Source organism: Elephantulus edwardii, unplaced genomic scaffold, assembly GCF_000299155.1.
Source record: "Elephantulus edwardii isolate Elephantulus edwardi_28Jun2011 unplaced genomic scaffold, EleEdw1.0 scaffold00202, whole genome shotgun sequence".
Classification (NCBI taxonomy): domain Eukaryota; kingdom Metazoa; phylum Chordata; class Mammalia; order Macroscelidea; family Macroscelididae; genus Elephantulus; species Elephantulus edwardii.
In genome coordinates, this window is record NW_006399952.1 from 5,634,555 (window position 1) to 5,649,265 (window position 14,711).

Here is a 14,711-nt window from a genome sequence, read left to right on the forward strand (position 1 = left end):
CTTGAATCTCAGTGACATCTGGGAAGTTGAAAAGCATGCACAGGATTAGCAGGAAAGTCAGGACCACAGGCGGTACTAAGCCCTGAGGGTGGCAGAATGTTGACTCCTCCAGGAAGTCTTCCAACACTCCATAAAGACATTTCTCCCTTCCCACTCTATTCCTGTGGTAGATCGCTCATACCATCTCTGTAATAGTGACATTAACTAAGTAGGATGCTGCACATACGTGTGCACATTTCTGAGTTTTCTCAAACCTATCAAAAGCTTATGCCTTCTCAGCCCGCATTTCAGGACGGTCTCCCGACTGGCACATACAATAGCTTTATACAAATTGGGAAGAGGTGTCAGGGCTCCTGGTTTGGTCAGGTGAGCATAGGCTGGCCTTTAACTTCCCAACAGCCCTCTGACTCATGCCCTTGTGCAGTGAACAACCTGCACACCCATCCCCTATGGTCTTGTCTCTCACACTTCAGTCAGCTGGAGCCAAAGGGCCAGCTGTTTTATGTAGATATGTGCATGCTCTGCATTTATTTAAACAAGTGTGTGTTTTGCATACCTCATGACTGAGTGTTTAGTGGAAGAAACTAGAAATGTGTGTGTGTGTGTGTGTGTGTGTGTGTGTGTGTGTGTGTGTGTGTATGTGTGTGTGTGATTAAAGCTCATGAAAACCATGGCTTATGTGATTTCTCTTGCTTTTTAAGATTAAGCTCTGCATAAGTCCCTGTCAGCCAGTCTTCAGGGAGTCATATAACTGAGTAGAAACATTTATTTAAACTTGACTCATTTTATAGACCAACTCTGAGGGAGATGCTATATACAGTATATTTGAGTGATGAATTGTGAACCTATAATCAGGGTCAAATCTCTTCAAATGTAGTGAAACATGAAGAGCTATGTTACCTCTGCTGCAGGACATTCCAGCCTCAGAGTCCAAGGCCCCAGGTCCCTTAATGATGAATAATGTGTCTTGGGTTAGTACCTACTGCCCTCAGTCATGCTTAGAATCTTTATTTAGCCATGCTTTCTCTTTGATGTGGTTGCCCTGAGTTAACAGCCCTTACAGGGCTCTGACAATAAGTAGAATTCGGGAAAAGAAAGTGCTTTTAGCTTTTTATGTCTGAGCTGATTCTATTCTGGAATGGTAAATCTAGGTTCAGTTTGGAGAAGAGTTAGAAACAAGGAGAATGGTTTGGACGTAGGTAGCTGCCCTAGTAGTGCAGTGTTTAAGTGTTAAATTGCTAACTGAAAGGTTGGTGGTTCAAATCCCCAGCTGCTCCATGAGGGAAAGTTGTGGCAGTTTTTGTCCCTGAAGATATATGACCTTGGAACCCCTATTGGGCAATTCTCCTTTGTTTATGGAAGATTTTCTGAATTATAATGATGGCAGTAAGTTTCATCTTACAGGTTTTAGCTGCCTAGATGGTTAGTTAAGTGCTTGATTACTAGCCAAAAGTTTGGCAGTTTGAACACACTCATAACCTCCTCCCAAGATAGGTGTGGAGATCTGCTTCTGAAAGGTCACAGCCTTGAACACTCTTTAGAGGAGGCAGGGCAACTATTCCCTCAGCAACACACCTGCTAAAGAATGACTAAAAACAAGCACAGATTGGAATCATAGAACACTAGATGGCAGCTGAGGGATTGGAGAGTTAAGTCCTCAGAAGCTTGGGGACCTCTTGCTAAGTTCAGGGGCACTTGCTCATAGTAGTCATTTTGGGAAAGGAATGGGTAACGCCCCACAAGGAACAGAAAAAGAGCTAATCTGGGGAAACTATAGGCTGCCTTTTTAAAGGTGGTTCAAAGTAGCTGTGGGAGTTTGCAGCCACCCAACTGGGAGGGGATGAAGGAGGACTGTAGTTGCAATTCGCTGAGGCCCGAGACGGATGGACACTAGCACCAGGAGGAACCCAAGGGGCAGTAGCGTGAAGAGAGTATTTTAGACTGAGTGGTCATGCAGCATACAGGGAAATAACCCACAGAGGGATAGAAGGTACGAGCGTGTGCAGGGGTACCCGTGAGGGAAAGACACATTTGCTACAAGATAGTCAAGCTTCACTGCTTCAGTCGGTATTTGTGATTATCCAGTACCTTCCCTCCTCACATATCTATTAAATCCCAGAGATCAAGTATCCAGAACTTCTGAATCAGCATTGGGGGGAAAATGTAGTGGTTCTCAGGAGATGCTAAGCCCCTGGCACTGGCTTGTTCTGACTCACAGTGACTCTGTGAGTGAACCTGGGGTTCTCAAGGCTGCGAGTCTTTGCAGAGGTAGCTGTCTTATCTTTGTCCTGCAAAATGGCTAGTGAGTATGGGCCCCAGCCTTTCAATTGACTTACTTGATCATCGTCCCTTCAGGATATCCAACCAGAAAATTTCTGCATAAAACTTAGAAAATAAAATTTAAAGAAAAAAAAAGAAATGTTTCCATTTTAACAAGAACTAGTAAACAATATAAAATCATAAAAAAAGAAGGACCAAATGGAAAACAAAACATAAAGAAGAGGAAATTGCTCCTCTGGGCCAGTTGCCTCTGGTGGAGGCCAAAATGATGGAAAGAATAAAGATTTTCAGGTCATGATGCTAAATGTTTAAATGAAACAAAAAGCACCCAGATAACAAACTAGTGATAATTAGGGAACAAGTGGAGGAACAAAAGGAGACGTTCAACATGAAGACTAAACACAAAAAAAGGACTTTTGGAATTGAAGAATGAATTTAAAACAACAAAAGTAACACTCAACGATAGAATTGACCAGACCAAAGATAAAATAAGTGAACTAGGAGACAGAAATAATTGGACTTACCAAATCTCAGGAGAAAAGAAAAGGAAAAATGATCAAAACCAAAAGGAAATATAAAATTCAATTAAGAACTTTAGCATTAGCATTTTTGTAACTGCAGAGGACAATCACACAGGAATAAAAAAGAAATCAATTTTCCAAGGTATAGAGAAAATTTTCCAGGCTTGAACAAAGAACAAAGCCTGTAAAATACAGGCAGATCTTTATAACCCAATAAAAGAAACCCATGCTGTATTCTAATAAAATTTTTGAAAAACAGAGTTGTTGTTGTTGTTAGGGGCCATTGAGATGAATATGACTCATAGTGACTCTATGAACAACACACCAGAATCCTGCCCTACCCTGTGCCATCTCATTATCTCTGACACCTGAGTCCTTTGCTGCAGTCACTGTGTCTATCCATCTCATTGGGAGTTGTCTTCTCTTCCTCTGACCCTCCACCTTTCCAAGAACAGTGGCCTTCTCCAAGGAATAGCCACTTCTGGCAACATGGCCAAAGTATGAGATATGAAGCCCCTCCATCTTTGCTTCCAAAGAGCATTCTGGCTGTACTTTCCCCAAAACATATGTTTGTTCTTTTGGCAGTCCACGTAATATTGAGCACTCTTCTCTAACACCACAACTCAAAAGCATCAGTTCTTCTTTTATCATCATTAATTCACTCTTCAGCTTTCAACTGTGTCTTCTCAATCACTTGTTCAAATCAAGTGATTAAAAAGACCATGGCCTGAATCATCCACACTTTAGTCTTCACACTGACATCATTGCTCTTTAGTATTTTGGAGAGGTCTCTGATAGCAGTCTTTCAATATGTCTCCTAACCTCCAGATTGCTGGTACCAAGGGTGTTGATTATTGATCAAAGCAAGATTAAATCACTGACAATGTCATTCCTTTCCCTATCATGATGTTTCTTATTGGCCCAATGACGAGGACCTTTAATTTTTTTTTATGTTGAGATGCAATCTACATTGAAGTCTGTAGTCCTTGATCTTCTGCAAAAGCCTTCTGAGTCATCCTCACTTTCAGTGTGCAAGGTTGTGTCATCTAGATAATGCAGGTTGTTGATGAATCTTCCTCCAATCCTGATGCCACATTCCACTTCATAGAGCCTAGCTTCATGAATCATTTGTTCAGCATACAGATTGAGCAAGTATGAAGGAAGCGTACATCCCTGGAACACAGCCTTCCTGATTTTAAACCATGCAGTATTCACTTCCTCTGAGTGGTTCTCCCTCAGTTCTGTCAGCTAAACAGCAGATGACTTAATTGTGCTCATATGTAAACCAAAGAAAAAGAGATAATCCTGAAAGTAGCAAATGAAAAACATCACATACCAAACAACTTTCTAATAGTCAATGTGGATTTCTTCCTAGAAACTCTAGATACCAGAAGATAGTGGAACAACACACATAAAATATTGAAGGGAAATGATTCCCACCAAGAATTGTATACCCAAAAAAGTTATCATTGAAAATTGAAGGGAAAATCAAGATTCTAAGCATAGAGAACACTAGGAGTCTTCCATCACAAGACAAGCCCTGCAAGCATTACTCATAGGAATATTCCAAATGGAAAGACTAGGGTTTTAAATAAATACTCATATCTATACAGAGTCTGGCTGCTGGTGCCAAGAGTGTTTATTGTGGAGCCAAGCAAACTAAAGCTGTTAACAATCTCAATCTTTCACCATCTATCATGATGCTGCCAATTGGCCCAGTGGAGAGAATCTTTGTTTTCTTGACATTGAGCCTCAATCCATATTGAAGGCTGCAGTCCTTGACCTTCAGCAGCAAGTGCTTCAGGTCCTCCTCAGTTTCAGCAAGTGGCATTGTGTCATCTGCATAATACAGATTGTTGTTGAGGCTTCCTCCAATCCTGATGCCACATTTCGCCTCATAAAGCCCAGCCTCCCAGATAATCTGTTCTGCATTTAGATTGAAAAGGTATGGAGATAGAGGACACATCCCTGGCATACACCCTTCCCAATTTTGAGCCATATAGTGTTTCCTTGCTCTGTTCTGAAGACTGCCTCCTGGTCCAAGTATAGGTTTTGCATTAGCACAATCAAGTGTTCTGGGATTCTCATTCTTCTCAGAGTAAGCCACAGTTTGTTGTGATCCACACAGTCAAATGTCCTTGCATAATCAATGAAACACAGACATTCCTCTTGTACTCCCCACTTTCAGCAAAGATCCAATTACCATTAGCTACAATATCCCCAGTACCACGAACCCTTCTAAACCCAGACTGCACTTGCGCCAGTTCTCTGTTGATGTGCTGTTCCAGATGTTTTAGGATAATCTTCAGCAGAATCTTGCTTGCATGTGATATCAGTGATATTGTTTGATAACTTCCACACTCTGTTGAGTCACCTTTCTTTGGAATGGGAACAAATATAGATCTCTTCCAGTCAGTTGGCCAAGTGGTTGTCCTCCAGATTTCTTGGCACAGCTTGGTGAGCACATATAGGGCAGCATCTGTTAGCTGAAATACGTCAATTGGTATTCCATCAATTCCTGGGGCTTTATTTATTTTGCCAAGTTCTTCAGAGCAGCCTACACTTCCTCCTTCATCACCAGTTGTCTCTTGCTCATATGCTGTTTCATGAAATTCTTCTGTGTCTGCCAATTCCTTTCAGTACAATTACTCTGTATACTCTTTACATATTCTTTTAATACTTCCTGGATCATTTAATATTCTACACAAAGCATCCTTCAATATTGCAACTCAAGATTTGAATTTGTTCTACAGTTCCTTGATGTTAAGAAACGCTGAGCAAGTTGATTTTCTGACTCCAGCTCCTTGCACATTTCATTTTAATACTTTACTCTGTCTTCCTGCACTGCCTTTTGAAATCTTCTATTCAGCTCCTTAATGTCTTGATTTCTTCCCTCTGCTTTGGCTTCTCGGTGCTGTAGTGCAAGATTCACTCTTGGCACTAGTAATCAAGAAATTAAAAGATGTATTATGATGGGAAAGTTTACTGTTAGAGACCTCTCCAAAATACTGAAGAGCAATGATGTTACTCTGGAGACTAAGGTGCACCTGATACAGACCATAGTCTTTGCAATCACTTGCTATGCGTCAGAGAACTGTACAATACCTAGGGATTATAGAAGGAAAATTGATGCCTTTGAGCTGTGCTGTTGGAGAAGAGTATTGAATATACCATGGACTGCTAAGAGAATGAACAGGTTCATACTTGCAGACAAGGATTCTGAAGCTTCGTCTGACATACTTTGGACATGTTGCAAGGAGGGCCCAATCCTTGGAGAGGGACGTCATGCTTGGGAGGGTGGAGGGACAGTACAGGAGAGGAAGACCTTCTATGAGGTGGATTGATTCAGTGACTGGGGTAATCGGGGTAGGAGTGTCAGAGACAGTGCGATTGGCATAGGACAGAGCAGGGTTTAGGGCTGTTATACATAGATAGGGTTGCAATGAGTTGCAGGTGACTCGATGGCACTTAACAAGAACAGCATACATAAACTATGGTGCAGTTTGTAGGGAGTTGAACTGCACCAGAAGCTCTGAGGGAGAGGGATGTGCAATCTCTTCTTGTATGATTTATAGCTTCAATACCTCCCTGGAGGTTCAGTAGCAAGTCAGTTTCAGCATGGCAGAAATGAGTTGTTTTTGTTTTCATATCTAGACATGGAGGGGAGAAGAGCCCATAAAACCAAAAAATAAGAGTAAGATCTCCAAAACCCACAATGACATAGGCAATCAAAAGGACCAAGTATGTATCATTTCCAAATAATTAATAATTAAACTGTCAAATAATAATATGGCATTAAGCTTCTAAGAAATAAATATGAAATCATCTCAGCAACCTAACTCATTGCCATCAGTTGACACTAACATATAGCTGATGTCCCATCAGATTTCCAAGGTGGTTAATTATATGCCATCTTTCTCCAGTGGAGACACTGCTGGATTTGAAACAGCAGAGAAGTGCCATCCTTGTGTTAGGAGCACAACTTCTTAGGAACCGCACTACTAGAATTCCCAAGGACAAAGGAAACTTATCAAATATAGGTTGTGTATTGCTGTTAATGAAGACACACCATGAGAAACAGAGGAGGTAGGAGCATATGACGGTGGGTTTATTATGTTAAGGTTGTAGGTTAACTGTTGTCTTCATTTCTATTTAATTTGGACATGCCATTCATACTTCTTACATTCCATGCTTTGATTATTAATTTTCAGCTGTTTATTCACATTTTGTCATGTCATGTCATGTCATGTCAGCACATAAAGGTAGTGAAAGCTTTATTCCATTCATGTCATTAAAATCAACTTTACTTTGAAGAATCACATTTTGTGTGCCTTCCAACCTGAGGGACTCATCTTTTGTCACTTTAGTAGAAGTGTTCTGCTGCCATTCATAAGATTTTCATTGCCAACTTCTTCAGAAGAAGATTGCCAAGTCCTTCTTCTGAGTCTGTCTTTGTATGGGAGCTCCTCTGAAACCATCCACCAAGAAGACTTCACTTGTATTTTTTTAAAATTTATTTTATTTTATTATTTTTGTGTGTGGACCATCAAATCAGATCTTACTGGTACAAGAGGAGATTGCTCCTCCTTATCCAGCAGAGCATCTGGTGGATTCGAACTGTGCACCACTGGGATTGCAGTGCAGTTTCTTGCCACTAGGCCACCAGAGCTCCCTTTTCACTTGTATTTTTAAAAACCAGTGGCATAGCTTCCAGCATCATTGTTTTTGTTCCTAGGTGCCATCAAGTCAAGTATGACTCATAGCAACGAATGAACAACAGATCTAAATCCTGTTCTATCTCTTCTAGCAATGAGCTCAAAGTATGAGAGATGAAGCTTTGCCATCTTTTCCACCAAAAAAGTAATATGGCTGCACATTTTCCAAGATCTTTCTGTTCATTCTTTTGTCAGTCCATTGGATATTCAGTACTCTTCTCCAACACTACAGTTCAAAGACATCAATTCTTTTTCTGTCACCCATTGTCCATCTCTCAGATGGATAGCAAGTAATTGAAAAGACTATGGCTTGGATCAGACTTACCTTTGTCTTCAAACTGACATCATTGCTCTTCATTTTGGAGAGGTCCCTTACAGTGGACTTGCTGAAAGCAATACATCTCCTTACCTCCTGACTGCTGGTACCCAGGGTGTTGATTGTGGACCTAAGCAAGACAAAACTCATGAACAGTTTCAATCCTTTCTCCATCTATCATAATGTTGCCTAATGAATGGTCCTGTGATAAGGACCTTTGCCTTCTTGGTGTTAAGATGCAATCCATATTGAAGGCTGTAGTCCTTGGTCTTCTCCAACAGTGTTTCGGGTTCCCCTTGCTTTCAGCAAGAAGGTTGTATCACCTGCATCACACAGATCGTTGATGAGCTTTCCTCCGATCCTGATGCCACACTCATCTTCATAGAGTCTGCCTTTATGAATTATTTGAGCAAATTGAATAGGTATGGATCAAGAATATTACTGATGCAACCCTTCCTGATTTTAAAACATCGAGTTCAATATGCGAACCACAACAAACTGACAGGCAAATGGTGGCAACCTCAGTGTACCCATCTATAAAAAGAAAGTAACTATTTCTGTCCTATAAGATAGCTGGAAAAAGTCAAGTCACCTAAAAAAAGTCATCTAAAACAGCACAGGAGAGGAAGACCCTCGATGAGATGGATTGATTCTGTCACTGGGGTAATGGGGATGGGTGTGTCAGAGACAATAAGATTTGCAAGAGATAGAGCAGGGTTTAGGGCTATTGCACACAGGGTTGCTATGAGTCGCAAACGACTAGATGGTACATAACAACAACAACAAATCAGTTTAATGGATATTAGTTCTTTTTATTCTTTTTAACTTTCCTGTTCTTTACCCGCCCCCCAACTTAAACAACAGTGGGAAAAATGTATCCTCCTGTAACAGATAAACATACCTTGTACATATCATTGAGGGAGGTAACATACAGACCTCTGTTTAGATTAAGATGTAAGTAAGTGCTTGGTAATTGACAATGATTTATGGAGTGTTTATGGTACCTGAGGCATTGGGCAAGACACTGCGGTGAGGAGCACATAGGGTTGTCCCTTGGGGGACCGACAGTCTGACTGAGGCATGGAAAATTCCTTTAAAGCATGATAAATCAAAGTAACACAGGCTAAGTGTGTAGCTAATTACATGTACAACTAATACTAGAAGCTCCCCCAGGGCCATGCTGGATAGAGGGAAAGGGAGGCAGTGCATTGCTGAGTACCAGGAAGGCATGGGGAAGAAGCAGAAAAAGGAGCCTGGAGCAGGGAAGGCAGGCTGCAGACAACAGGCTTTATTACTTATATTTTTTCATTTTGCTTAAGGACAATCGTGAGGAGCTTCCACTGGGAGCAGTTATCTTCCAGGTGTTTCTGCCATGGAGACCAAGGCTGTTCTGTGCTAACTGCAGCAGATTAGGAAACAGAACGAGAAATGCTCTAGGGACGTGGAGTCTGGAGACGCCTGCCAATGAGCAGACAAGGCCCGGTGAAAAATGAATTGTTTTGGTTTTGTATTTTTTCTTGTTTTATTCTTTACTTTTTCTTAGGGAGCTCTGGTGGCCTAGTGGCAAGAAGCTGCTTTGCAATCCCAGAGGTAGGCAGTTTGAATCCACCAGATGCTCTGCTGGAGAAAGATGGTTCTTGTTAAAGGAATCCTTTTTAAACATAAGATTTCTTGTCCTTTTAGAAAAGATTTGCAAATATGAAAGAGTTAAAAAGAGAAACATCACCCCAAATCTTAAGTCAATCATCATTATAAACTATGACATTTTTTGTATGTTTAGAATATGTTTCATATATATATATACTTGCTTGAGACATAGATAGGCATACAAATATTTTATTATTTGTCTATTTTATGTATACTTATTTTGCTTTCTAAAAATTGAGGTTGACCATTATACCCTTTTTTTAACACTTTGTTAATTTTTTATTCATCGCTATGTGACAGACTTTCTCCATGTTGTTAAATATTCTGTATCATTTATAATGCTAGTGTAGTGTATTACTTGATTTTTTTCCCCTGTTGTTAGTTGCCATCGGCTTGTCTCTGGCTCTTGGTGACTTCATGTGTAGCATAGAACTGCTCCAGGGGCTCTTTGTGGTGACACTTCTGAAGCATATTGTCAGGCCTGTCTTCCAGGGGACCTCTGGATAGGTTTGAACCACCAACTTTTCAGCTAATGGTTGAGTGGTTAAACCACAGCTAATGGTGCTACCCATCTCCTTTATTTGGTTATTCCAAACTCAGTCTTCTATTGTTGGCTATCTCATACTAGTTCCCTAGCTCATAGGATGGCTGTTATGATTGAGCTTTATTTTATAACAGGTAGAGCATTGCCTGTCTCCGAGTAAGCACTGGACCAACAGACAACATGGTTAACAGATGGAGAAAAGACTGAAATTGTCAATGATTTTATTTTACTTGGATCCACAGTCAACATCCATGCTACCAGCACTCAAGAAATCAAGACACATTGCATTGGAGAAATCTGTAAATAACATGTCCATAGTCCTAATGAGTGATGATATCAATTTAAAGAGAAAGGTGTACCCAGTCCAAACCATGGTATTTTAATTGCTTTCTATGCATCTGAAAGTTGGACAGTGAATAAAGATGACAGAAGAAGAATTGATGCCGTTGAGTTGCGGTGTTGGAGAAGAGCACTGAATATCCCATGGACTATCAAGAGAACATATAAATGTGTCTTGGAGGAAGTGTAACCAGGCTGCTCCTTGCAGTCAAGGATACTGAAACTTCATCTCATATACTTTAGACAGACATGTTATTAGGAGGAGACAGTTCTTGGAAAAAGGCTGGAAAAGGTGGAGGGTTAAAGAAAAAGAAGTAGCCCCTCAACCAGATAGAATGACAGGAACGGTGGCCTTGAGCATAACAGAGATAGTAAGGATGAGCAGGATAAGGCAAGGGTCAGCTCTGTGGCTCAAAGGGTTGCTGCGTCATAGACTGGACGGCATCTGACAACAGTAGTACAAGCTGTACATGTGTTTGTCATTATTTAACAAGGGACAACATTTTAATATTACAAACAAAAGCAGTAATAGCCTTACAAACACCTTTTCCTCACATCTGTGTTTCTCATTCCTATAAGTGGCTTTAGAGTTCTATTGCCAAATTACATTAGATGTTGTACCAATTAAATCACATCAGTCCTTTCTGGCAATTTCTGTTTCCTCAAAGCTTTGCCAAGTCTGAATATTTTTTAATCTTAGCTATCAACAATCTGCATTATGCAGATGACACAACCCTGCTTGCTGAAACTGAGGAGGACCTCATGCACTTACTGCAGAGGGTCAAGGACTGCAGCCTTCAGTATGGACTGAGGCTTAATGTCAAGAAGACAAAGATTCTCACCACTGGACCAATCGGCAGCATCAGGATGGATGGTGAAGAGATTGAGATTGTTCACAGCTTCAGTTTGCTCGGCTCCACAGTCAACACTCTTGGCACCAGCAGTCAGGAAATCAAAAAGTGTTTGCGATGGGAAAGGTTGCTGTTAGGGACCTCTCTAAAGTACTCAAGAGCAACGGTGTCTCTCTGGAGACTAAGGTGCACCTGATACAGGCCATGGTTTTTGCAATCACTTGTTATGCATCAGAGAGTTGGACAAATGACTAGGGAGGATAGAAGGAGAATTGACGCCTTTGAGCTGTGGTGCTAGAGAAGAGTATTGAATGTACCATGGACTGCCAAGAAAACAAACAGATTCATCCTGGAGAGGGTTAAACCAGGCTACTCCTTGGAGGCAAGGATTCTGGGGCTTCGCCTGACATACTTTGGACATGTTGTAAGGAGAGACAGATCTTTAGAGAGGGACATCATGCTGGGGAGAGTAGAGGGACAGCGCAGGAGGGGAAGACCCTCTATGAGGTGGATTGATTCAGTGACTGGGGTAATCGGGATGGGTGTGTCAGAGGCAATGCGATTGGCACAGGATAGAGCAGGGTTTAGGGCTGTTGTACATAGGGTCACTATGAGTCACAAACAACTCGACGGCACATAACAACAAGTTTAAAGGTAAAAAAAAATTCTATGGTTACTTCTAGGTTAAATACACATTTACTGTCTGGAATTCCTTTGTGTGAATTGCCTACAATGTCCTTAGCACTCGTTCTACTTAAATTATTTCAAAATATTGAAAAAGAAGGAACACTTTCAGAGTCATTCTATGAAACAAGCATAACCCTAATACCAAAACCAGGCAAAGATAGTACCAAGGAAGAAAACTACAGTCCAATATCTCTGATGAATATAGATGCAAATGTCCTTAACAAAATTCTAGCCAATAGAATCCAAAAACATATTAAAAAAATAATTCAACATGACCAAGTGGGATTCATAATAGGAATGTCCATTTTTTTTAAATGGAGATTTTTTTGGTTTTCTTCTTGCTCTGTGTAAATGTTATTAGTGTTTTGACTTACATGTCATAACCATTTCCCCAGATTGTTATTTGCCCCTCACAGCACTTGGTAATTTTATGCACAAAGTTTTGTATCTTTATGCAATTATGGGGGGCTATTCCTTTTGGTTCTTAAAATGAAGAGCCACAAGGTGGTGGCACAAACAGTTAGGCACTCTCCTACTAGCTGGGAGGTTGTCTGTTCAAATCCACCCAGAAGCACCTTGGAAACAAGCCTAGTCATCTGCTTCCAGAGTTGAAAACTCTATGAAGTTTTTCTGTTCTGCACACAATTGCCATGAATTTTAATCCACTCAAAGGCAACTAATAGCAACCAGAAAAACTTAAAAAGACATGACACAGGATAGGATAGGGTTCAGATCTGTCATTCATAGGGTCGCTATGAGTTGCACTTGACTAGATGGCATTGAAGAATATCCTCAAGATTGGGAGCTCTGCTGGCCTGGTGGTAAGAAGCTGCATTGCAATCCCAAAGGCACATGTTTGAATCCAACAGCTGCTCTGTGGGAGGCTAGGCAGTCTCCTCCCATGTGACTTACTGCCTCTGAAAACCTACTGGAAGGCTAGCCATGGATTGATTCCAACTTGACAGCACACAATAATCACCACCTTAGGAAATGCCTGATTATTTTTATGTATTTTTACATTTAAGTCTTTAATCTAAGTGGAATGTGTTTCTTTGAGTGATGTCAGGAAAGAGCTATCTTCTTTTTCTTTACCAACACTGGTGTTCTAACTGGGTAAGGAGTTAGCTGCCAACTCAGAGGCATGTGATTCAAGTCCAGCAGCTGCTCAGGGAGTGAAAGATAGCATATATGCTCCCACGCAATTTACAGCCATGGAAAATCAGCTAAAGAGTCCCCTGAGGGTTAGTTCCCACTCAGTGGCACATAACAATTCCCATTAGTTTAAAAAGCAACCTTTTTATTTATAGCATATTAAAACTTTAGATGTGTATGTTGTTGTTGTGTACTGTCGAGTCAGAACTGACCCACAGTAAGTTTTCAGAGGCAGTAAATTGCACAGAAGGAGATTGCCCGTAGTTTGTATGTGCGTGTATGGATGGATATGTGGAGAGAGGAACAGATGCCTTTGAACAGTGGTATTGGAGAGGAGTATGAAATATCCCATGGACTGCCCACCCAAACGACAAGCAGTTATGTCTTGGAGAAGGTACAGTGCTCCTGGCAGGCAAAGATGCTAAATTTCATCTCATATACTTAGGGCATGTTGTTTAGAGAGGCTATTCCTTGGAGAAGGACATCATGCTTGGGAAGGTGGAGGGCCAGCAAAAAAAGAGGAAGACCTTCAACGAGGAGGATTGACACAGTAACTGCAGCAACGGGCTCACATGTGTGAGAGATTGTGAGGGTGGCACAGGATAGGACAGGGCTCAGATCGTTTGTTCACAGGGTATATAAGTTGTACTCAACTTGATGGCATCTAATAATGCAACATGTACACATGGTTTGGTCTGCTCCTTTAGCCTTTCGTACATGGGTATTTTTGGTCAGGTTCATTTCTGTTAAGATGGCTAATTTTATACCAATGTTGTTTCAAGGCAGTACAGGACATCGAGAAAGGATGGGCCAACCCCACACAGGTGCAGAGGGAGAAATTAGCGGCTTTTCAGAAGGAAGACAATCAGACAAAGGTGAATTGAATATTGTACCAAGAGAAATCCCTTAGAAGAGAGTTAAAGAAATGTTGGAAGTGGAATGTTTTTGAATTTTAACTTATAAACCTGTCAGGTACTAGAAGTGGGGCTTTCTTGGAAGAAAATACCTTTATTGATTTTTCTGATTATAAAGTTAATAAAGGCTCACTGCATAAAGATTCTAAAAATACAGACAGTGTAAGTCTTTTGCCAAGCTAATTAATACAGACCCTCAACATTATTTTTAATGGCTCCTGAGAATTTTGGTTTTTGGCTCTGTTATTGTTCAGCTAACCAATTTTCTTATTCTTGGACATTTGGGATGTTTTCATCTTTTTGCTGCTATAAATCACTTAGGCAGCGAGTGCTGTGAGGCCTAGGACTGTGTCTAATTTATACATGCTCTGGGTATTCCCAACACCTGGCACAGTTCCTGGCCAAACGTTCCTGAAAGCTGGGCCAACATCCTCTGCCTTTGAGTATGGGCTCTATTTCTAAATGGTCATTTTGAAGCGTCTTCAAAGGTTGCACCAAATCACACACCACTGCCCCTGCACCTTCCACCCTCCTGCCCGAGGCAGTGGATATGTGTGTTTGACTAACAAGACATACTTTAGCAGACAGAGGAAATGACCTCTGCTCCGTTGTGTGTCTTTTTTTCCATTCTTCAGACTTTGCAGCGTTCACAACCAGAACATTGATTTTGTATAAATTGTATGCAACGTTTAGGTGATTATAGCTCTTGTAAGCTTCAGATATTTGGAAATCTGGTTGATAACAA

General features: G+C 40.9%; 1 protein-coding gene across 1 annotated transcript in view; it reads left to right on the plus strand.

The window, feature by feature from the left end:
* SNX31 (sorting nexin 31) overlaps nucleotides 1-14,711 on the plus strand; it is a 77,207-nt gene that overhangs the window by 43,031 nt on the left and 19,465 nt on the right. The window contains exon 9 of the mRNA XM_006897167.1: nucleotides 13,835-13,927. Coding sequence (XP_006897229.1) covers nucleotides 13,835-13,927 — 93 coding nt within the window. The remainder of the gene's footprint in view (nucleotides 1-13,834; nucleotides 13,928-14,711) is intronic.